The sequence below is a fragment of the Carya illinoinensis genome, chromosome 2 (genome assembly GCF_018687715.1).
Source record: "Carya illinoinensis cultivar Pawnee chromosome 2, C.illinoinensisPawnee_v1, whole genome shotgun sequence".
Taxonomy (NCBI): domain Eukaryota; kingdom Viridiplantae; phylum Streptophyta; class Magnoliopsida; order Fagales; family Juglandaceae; genus Carya; species Carya illinoinensis.
The window spans coordinates 5,928,240-5,937,643 of NC_056753.1; the positions used below are offsets into that span (position 1 = coordinate 5,928,240).

General features: G+C 35.5%; 1 protein-coding gene across 1 annotated transcript; it reads left to right on the forward strand.

Annotated features, from left to right (window-relative positions):
- Positions 1 to 408: 408 nt before the first annotated feature.
- On the forward strand, positions 409 to 8,032 carry LOC122298888 (U-box domain-containing protein 33-like). Its single transcript, XM_043108731.1, has 9 exons — positions 409 to 1,541; positions 1,916 to 2,037; positions 2,340 to 2,461; positions 3,129 to 3,233; positions 3,553 to 3,991; positions 4,312 to 4,449; positions 5,234 to 5,761; positions 6,628 to 7,389; positions 7,611 to 8,032. Exons 1-9 carry the CDS (start codon positions 1,277 to 1,279, stop codon positions 7,791 to 7,793), a joined length of 2,664 nt encoding a protein of 887 aa, XP_042964665.1. The 5' UTR covers positions 409 to 1,276; the 3' UTR covers positions 7,794 to 8,032.
- The last annotated feature ends 1,372 nt before the right edge of the window (positions 8,033 to 9,404 follow it).

The following is a 9,404-nucleotide window of genomic DNA, read 5'->3' on the forward strand; positions in this document are numbered from 1 at the left end:
GAAATGAGATAGTTTTAAATAGAAGATGAAATTAAATAAAATATTATTAGAATATTATTTTTTAATATTATTATTATTTTAAAATTAAAAAAAATTAAATTATTTATTATATTTTATATAAAAATTTAAGAAAAATATAAAATGACGAGATGAAATGACAACTATCACTTTAAAGCCCTAACCTCACAAAATGATGGAGAAAAAATTCAATAGTTGACGTGAAGATTGCTAAGGTGATAATCATGTGTTGTTGGAAGTGAGATCAGGATAAGCACGTTGAGTCCACCCCATGTTAGCTCTCCTACAAATATCATGTCCTAGCTCGGTCTGTGGACCCCGCTTTCTCAATTCTTAGAAGCTTCTTCTCGAAGCAAGCCAAGTAACATGGTTTCTCTTTCAAGAAAAAGAATAACAGTGTAAAAAGGTCCGTAGAAAGAAAGTAGGAAGGGCTCTAGAGAGAAAGTAGACCCCGCAAAATTAGCCCAATCTGATTGTTTTTGTAGCTTCATAAGGTTATTTTTTCACGTATTTATCTATTGATTGTGTACTGTCGTTTGTGCGAGTCTGGTTGTTGTTATGGTGCAACCACTAGAGCTCCAGACGAGCAACCTCTTTTGCTCCAAACTATATGTATAGAGACCTCAAATACCAATCCCACTAGCCCTCTTTCAACTGCGCTTTCCAAAGATTTCATTTTCCTCTGAATCCGAGTCTCACTTATCTCCTCGGAAGATCTCCATTAAAAGGACAGGGTCTTGATTCCCGAAGATAGAGGGGGGTTTTAAGGGGAGGTTGTGGATTTTATTTGGGGGAGATTTGCCTTACGAGTATGATATAGAACTTGGCTTGTTTGTTATACAGGGGGAAAGATGAATTGGGCTGTGTAGGTTCTTGTTTTTGTGTCCCTAAGTTGAGGAGCATAATGAAATTTTTTAGAGAGTTTTATGGGTTTGAATTCGGGGGAGAGAATGTTGTATTGGGTTGAGTGAAGTTTTGGTTATTTTTTCAGAGAGAGAGGCTCTTATAAAGTGGTAGCAGAGGCTTGATCGGGTATGGAGGGAGAAAATTGAATTGGGTAGTTTGGGAGTTTTATTGGCAAGCCCTGTAATTGGAGAGGATTGTCTTTTGGAGAGGGGGGGTAAGGTTAGGTTGTGTGAGATTTGGAGATAAAGTTTCCCATTTGAAGGTGAGTTGTAGAGGCGAAAGAGTTCGGTTATTGGTAGTAAAATACAATGGTTTGGGGTCTCCAGGATTGAGTTATCCAGTAATTATAATCATGGCGGTGGTGAGTTCTGTGCCGGCGCTCACACAAACGGCCGATTCCTTAAGAGGGCTTGATATTGGGGTCTCCGGATCTATGGGAAGCAGGCGAGAGAATGCAAGGGAATCGGTGGCACGCATGATTGAGGATATAATATATGTAGGTGTGTCAAAAGATATGAAGGAGAGCAAATCAACAGTGAAATGGACATTGCAGAACTCGGGGGGCAAGAAGGTTTGCATCATTCATGTACATCAGCCTGCACAAATGATACCCATGAGTAAGTCTGCAAAATACATATGCATATTCACATGCCACACACAGTCACGTGCATGGTTTGCCTTCTGAGGAATGGTATTTTAGAATTTTCAGGAACTTGTAATTATTTTACCGAGAGATAGAGAGAGAGAAAAAAGGGGGGGGGGGGGATTTAGGGATTTAGAATCGTCCCTTGAACTATATTGGCTGAAAATTTGGACAAGAAAGTTGATCATAATAATAATTTATTGGAAATTGGGTTCAAATTTCAGGAAAAAAATGTTCATTTAACTAGTTGGCTGAGACTTCGGTAATGATTTTGTCTTGGAATTACCAGCATATAAGTGTTTAAGTTATCGGAAACATTCTATATTGACCTTTATTCTTAATATTTAGTGGGAACAAAATTTCCAGCAAGCTCAATGAAGGAACAGGAAGTCAGGGCATACAGGAAACTCGAGAGACAAAATATGCAGAAGATCCTGGATGACTATCTTCTTATCTGTCGTCAAATGGGGGTATTGGACCTGCCTTGTCTTTCTGTTTAATTTTTATGATTTTTTTTGCTTTCAATTGTTATGCCTTTTAAAAATTTGTTTTCTTATAACAGACAACTTCATTATGTTCTATCATGAACGAGTACAAAAATTGTGAAGCTAAATGTACATTTATGCTAAAATTTGTTCTAAATGTTTTCCTATAGTTCCTGAATTTTTTTAACGGCAGGAGTGGTGGTCTTACGTCAAGGGGATCCTTTTCTTTCTTTCTTTCTTTCTTTCTTGTAATCAATATGTTTTGGCATTGCTGAGTTTCAATATAGGTACGGGCTGAGAAACTACATATTGAAATGGATAGCATTGAGAAGGGAATTGTGGAACTCATATCCCAGCATGGAATCAGGAAGCTCGTCATGGGAGCAGCTGCAGACAAGCACTATTCAAGGTAAAAACCACACTGTAGAGATGCAGACAAGCTTATCATGGAACTTTTCATGTGCCTAATTATGTTGTTCATTGTAGAGACATCCATTGGGGATCTCACAAGATATCAAAGCAACTGTGTGATTCTTGTGGATGCTTTATGTACTAGATATTTTTGTTCATTCACCATATACGGATGGTTAATTGGTCCTAACTGTATTAGCAGTGAGCTGAATTATAAATTGAAAGAACATTGGGCACCATAGGAAGACTGAAGAGTATTTGGGTAGCCTATTCAAACTAAAATGGTAATAAATAATTGAGAAACAGAAGTCTATGGTCGTATGGTAAAGAAGTTTGCATGCCTCTCTAGATATTCTTTTTTAAGAGGGTTGGTTTTGATTGGTAGACTCGGCCTACTATTGGTTTAATACTATTGTTCTTGTTTTTAATAAGTGAAATCAGGTGTACAAGATGCATCCTAATTTCTAGAAACTTTTTTTGTTTTTGTTTTGTAAAGGAAGCTAAAAGAGTATCGTGCAGTTTGATATTCGCCATTTTCTCTGATGGTGCTGGTGTAGTCCATATATAACAAGTCAGAAGTCAGTCCCAACCAAGGATCTTCTGAACTGAAACTTGTATATTCACCTATATACTTAGATTGCTTACCTTGCTGTTTAAAATTGCAGGAAAATGAGGGACCTGAAGTCTAAGAAAGCTATCTATGTATGCAAACAAGCGCCTCTGTCCTGTCACATTCAGTTTGTCTGCAAGGGGAACCTGATCCACACAAGGTTGGATCAATGTCTTCATTATTACATTTGCAACACCAGTGTGTCTGATATTTTGAGAAAAATATGTAAATATATAAAAAATTTATTCCCAGTGGAGAAGTTTGTAAGTTTTAAAATCTGTGTGTTATATTTATGGCTAGGAAATGCTTGCTCAGTTTTTTATCAGGAACATTGTGTACTTTGAACTGCTTCGAATGCTTTCCATTGGCTCTAAGATTTTGATTATCACTTGATTTTGATGATGTTATCTATGCAAGTAAACTCAACTCCATCTAGCCTTCTTTCCAACATTACTAATACAAATGCCATACCCAAACAGGGAAGCTAGTTTACATGGAGCTGATATGGAGGTTGTCTCTTCATTGCCGCAAGCAAGTTCAAACATTGAGACTGGACAACTAAACCACTTACGATTACGATCGGCTCCAGCAGGGCATAATACACAAGGAGATCTTACTAATCCAGCTCAAGATCTATTGCGAAGAGTATGGTCTGCTAATATTGAGAAATATGGAGCTAGCGAAATTTTTTTTTCTTTCCCTGCTAATACTGAAAGTTTCTCAAGTCCGCATACCAGTGAATTGCATGTGTTGTCTGGAAGAAGTTCTTCGCAGGGGTCTGATCACTCAACAAGCTCTTCTACTGACATGACTCTGGTACCATGTCAAGAAACTGAGGAAAGTGAGTCTGGATTAGATTTAAGTGCAGTTCCTCAATCTAAAGAGGATTTTCGCCATTCCTCTCCTCCCAGTGTACTGGTATGTGCTCAACTTTTTGAGAGATATACATGTATATTTTATGGAGTATGTCCATGATTTGAGTTGTGAATTGTGAGTTTGGAATTGTGAGAATCATGAGAAGTGCTATTCATCATACTTTTGACCATCATCGTCTGATCATCCACTGATATGGTAGTAAATAATTGATAGATATGTAAGACAACATATAGTAAATGATGGTTAAAAGGATGATGACAAGCTTTTTTTGAGAATCATATCACCTTGCTCTTTCATCAATTGAATACATCATATTGACCAAAATGTATATAAGGTTGTTTAACGACTGGAATCTTTTACAGGATGGAAGCATAGATGATACTTTCTATAACTACCTTGAAAAGGCCATGGCAGAGGCCATAAATGCAAAGCAAGAAGCATTTCAAGAGACTGTCAATCGTGGGAAAGCTGAAAAAAATGCCATTGATGCCATACGCAGGGTAAATTTTTAATATATTCTTGGTAATTCATTCTTGCTCTCCATTATGGAGATCATTTTGTTCATGTGAGTTAGAAAAAAAAAATCAGAAATTATCTAAGCTATAATGACCTGGGAATACTGTGGCCATTTGTATAATACCATGGATTATGTGGTATTATTCATTACTACAGGCTACAATGAGTTTGTATAGATCCGCTGTATTTTCTATCAAGTCCTTTAAGTGTGTATTATAATTAATGTTAATAAGAAAGATGCGCATAAGCTACCTACATCATGGGCATAGCCCACTATGGTCGTATCACATCAAGTCCTTGCATTTTCAGTTATATCATGTTCTCTTTCTTTTCCTATCTGAATATCTCTGATAATCCAATATGTTGCAGCATCCAATATAGAAATTATTAAGTCAAATAAAGGTGATATTTACATCCTATGTAGCAGTCTTGTCTACATGCTACACAACCTCTACCTTGAATATGATGTATTGTAACCATTTTTAGGATAACAAGTTGGAGAACAGTTTTTGTGGACCGAGTGGATGGATATTCTTCCGTCATAACATTACTTCTTCCTGTAAAAGTTGGTTAGATCTAGTTTTGATACTTTCATGATGGTCCATCTAAGAGTTGGAGAATCTATAACACTATCTAGAGCAATGCTTTTGACCATTCAGAGTGGGTAGCATCATCTTCGATTGCATTAAGTTGCTTATATGGAATATCTGAGAGTGTAAACTTAAAATTCTCATTATCCAATTCAACTTTCCAATTATGCATTTACAGGCTAAAGCATCAGAAAGCTTATATGTTGAGGATTTGAAGCAAAGGAAAGAAATTGAGGAAGCACTAGCAAAAGAAAAAGAAGAACTCAGAAAGATGAAAAACCAGCATGAAAAAGTCATGGAGGAACTTCAGAGTGCCTTAGATCAGAAATCATCACTGGAGATGCAAATTGCAACATCTGATCAGATGGTAAAGGAGTTGGAGCAGAAGATTATTGCTGCAGTGGACCTCTTGCAAAATTATAAAAAAGAACAAGGTGAGTTGCAGACAGAGCGTGACAATGCACTTAAAGAAGCTGAGGAGTTGAGGAAGAGACAAGGAGAGACCTCAAACCAATGCATGCATCAGTTTTTCTCTGAGTTCTCTTTCTCAGAGCTTGATGAAGCTACTCAAAACTTTGATCCATCCCTGCTGATTGGAGAGGGGGGATATGGGACCATTCATAAAGGTGTACTGCGTCACACCCAAGTGGCTGTAAAAATGCTGAACTCTCATAGCTTGCAAGGCCCATCAGAATTTCAACAGGAGGTGAGATGATTCAAACTTTGCGTATTTAGTTGGAGATAAGTTGAATCATATACTTGAGTCATAAATATTGGGCTAATTGCTATGGTTTATTGTATAAAGAGTTGAGATTTAAATCTTTACAAGTGTAATTGTTGTTCACAAGGTTATTGTTACGAATGATACTAGGACTCAATTGGTACGGTTTATTAATTTCATTTTAAACTTTCTTCCTACATATTGCACAGGATCAATGCCTCAGCTTAGAAAATATTAAATTTTTATAAAGGAGGTGTTATCATTCCTTTGTGCTCGAGCGGAATTGACCCAGTTTTTATGAAAGCATGTTATGGTGGTCTGTTGCCCTTTATTATATTTTTAAATATTTGTAATTAAGTGGTATAGGTCTTAATTGGCTATGGTTTCTCTAATCCTTCATCTTTTCTCAATTGTCCACTATTGTTTGTTTGACTGTGTCAGGATCTTGATAACTTGATTTGTATACTTGAACATGTGCCATCTTTTAGTCATAGATCAAACTCTTAAGTACTTTGATGCAAACATTAAATGATCTTATAACAATCAGTTCAATTGCTTTCACATTTATACTTAACGTGAGGCTATATGGAGAATCTAAAGATCTGGGGGCCAAAATTTTCATACGGGTACTGCTTAAAAGTTTGCTTGCCCTATGGGCGACCTAAATTTTTCATTCTTATTCAATATAATTTTTTTTCCTTTTCTTTTGGCCATACTCCGTTATAGTTGTTCTTCCACAATTTCAGAAAGGATACTGTAAAAAAAGTGTGCATCTGCTTATTAATAACGGAACTTAATTTGTTCACGAGTTTGGCAGTGTATGACTTCAGTTTCTCGCTTTGATGTGTTAGGTTGATGTATTAAGTAAGTTGAGGCATCCCAATATAGTTACACTCATTGGAGCCTGCCAAGAAGCATGGGCCCTTATCTATGAGTTCCTCCCAAATGGAAGCCTTGAAGATCGACTCAGCTGCAAGGACAATAGTCCCCCATTATCATGGCAAGTTCGAATACGCATTGCTGCAGAGTTGTGCTCTGCCCTCATCTTTCTTCATTCCTGTGAACCAAACAGCATAATACATGGCGATTTGAAACCCGCCAATGTTCTCCTTGATGCTAACTTTGTTAGCAAACTAAGTGACTTTGGTATCTGTCGGTTATTATCTCATGATCAAAGTTCAGACATGAATTCAACAGAGGTTTGGAGAACTGGCCCAAAGGGTACTTTTGTGTATATGGATCCTGAGTTCCTTTCCACAGGAGAGCTTACTCCTAAGTCAGATGTTTATTCATTTGGGATTATATTACTACGGTTGTTGACTGGAAGGCCAGCCTTGGGGATAACAAAAGAAGTGCAATACGCATTAGATTCTGGAAAGTTGAAAGCCCTCTTGGATCCTTTGGCTGGGGATTGGCCATTTGTACAGGCTGAACAGTTGACTTGTTTAGCATTGAGGTGTTGTGAGATGAACCGAAAGAACCGGCCAGACCTATCATCAGATGTCTGGAGGGTACTTGAACCGATGAGAGCTTCATGCAGCTCATCTTTATTCCGATTGGGTTCTGGAGAGCGTTGCCAACCTCCTACATATTTCCTTTGCCCCATTTTCCATGTAAGTTCCTCAGAGTCTATTGGTTTTTTTTTTTTTTTAATACAACTTAAGACTCGCTTTTTTTTGGGGAAATGAATATACCTTAGACTTGGTTCTCAATAGGGACTGCATCAATGAAAATAGCTCGGATCTGAAATGTTTCTGGGAAACTATTACTACACAATTCTTCACTGGATTTTGTTGTCATCATATAAATTGCTATGCTATTCCCAAACTTGCAGGAAGTCATGCAAGATCCTCATGTGGCGGCAGATGGTTTTACATATGAAGCAGAAGCTTTGAGAGGATGGCTGGACAGCGGGCGTGATACTTCACCAATGACAAATCTGAAGCTTGAACACTGCAACCTTGTCCCAAACCACGCTCTTCGTTCTGCCATACAGGAATGGCTGCAACAACAATGAAATCTTTTCTTGTTTTCCTTTGGTTATACATATTGTTTATACTCCCGGAAAGAAACGTAAAATTTTCCTACTCTTTTTTCTTGTTTATGTTGGATCCAATAGTTTGCAGACACAAAATATCTTAATCCTGTTGTATAGAATATACAACTCCTCATTATATGATATTTTGATCCCTTTGTATATAACACAGTAAATCTATATCCTTCACATGGTATAGCATGCAATTTTCATAATGCCAATACGATTGTATATGTCAATCATTTCATATTACATTATAATGAAATGATGATAAATAGTCTTTTTCATATATTTCTTCTTTATTTATTAAAATATTCCAAAAAAAAAATATGGGTTTTGCCCTTTTAGCTTTTACTTTGCCGAGATTCTCAAGATTTTTCACCTTTTTTTTTTTTAATTTCTTGGATTTATTGGTGTTCTAATGTTTCTTTTGCAGTCTGAACAGCTGAAATTGCCAAGATCTGAATGTTTTTGGTAGTTGCTATGGAGAGGAAATAAGAGTGATCTCAACTCATATCAACTCATTTTATCTAATTATTATAATTTTTTTAAATTTTTATATAAAATATAATAAATAATTTAATTTTTTTAAAATTTTAAAATAATAATAATATTAAAAAATAAGATTCTCATTTCAATTCATTGTCTAAACTCACCTAAATTTGTTGCACACGTATAGGAGGACAATTTTTACAAAGATATGTATGAAAGTCAGAATAGAAGAATAAAACTGCATCCACATGGCCTTTCTGGTCACATCAAATGCATTCGTTTGCCAACTATAGTCAGCATGCTTCAATTCAAATCCCAATTGGCCTAATGGCGCTTTCCACCGTTCCTTGCGGATGCGGCTTAGCACCAATAATTTCTGAGTCAAAATGCCCTACCTTCAACTTTGTTTCTGATTTTAGAGGTTGAAGCCGACCTCTGGCTTCGACTTCAATTTGCATAGTCTCTGATCTAATTCTGACTTGAGTCGAATTTAGGCTTTTTTATTATATTTTCTTCTTAACCCATTTGAAATTTTAATTTTATAATTTTTGGCCCTCATTAATCTGATCGGGCTTCCAATTTTCAGTTTTTTTAAAAAAATACTTTTTAAGACTCCAATTTAATTAAAAGATAACCAAAATTGAAAAAATAAATCATTGGACAAATTAATTTTATTATACATTAGTATTATATGTTATTATATATTAATATTTATACATAAGTTGTTATTATACATTAGTGTTACATGATAGTAATAGTTAATAGTATGATGTTTATTTATACTAAACTATTATTAGTCAATTTATATTATAATATAAGTATATTATTTTATAATAATTTGCTCATACTAGTGTATTATTGAATTTAAATTATATAAGTTATAGTTATAATATATATATAGATAATTAATATATGAAAAGTCTATATATTTTTATAAAATATGTACAATATCTGAGTCAGACAATTAGAGTCGGAGTCTATACATAGCAACCTTCGACTCCAACTTTTCTGATGAAAAAAACTTTGACTCCAACTTATCAAAATCGACGAGGAGTAGGAGTCAGAGTTAAATTTTTAAATTTTTACTTAACCCTACTTATG

What these genes read in the sequence shown, in the direction of transcription:
- LOC122298888 (XM_043108731.1), top strand. Translation starts at nt 1,277, where the DNA reads ATGGCGGTGGTGAGTTCTGTGCCGGCGCTCACACAAACGGCCGATTCC. An exon ending in GGGAACCTGATCCACACAAG is followed by an intron (nt 3,234 to 3,552) that starts GTTGGATCAATG and finishes ATACCCAAACAG; the next exon opens with GGAAGCTAGTTTACATGGAG. An exon ending in CATCAGAATTTCAACAGGAG is followed by an intron (nt 5,762 to 6,627) that starts GTGAGATGATTC and finishes TTGATGTGTTAG; the next exon opens with GTTGATGTATTAAGTAAGTT.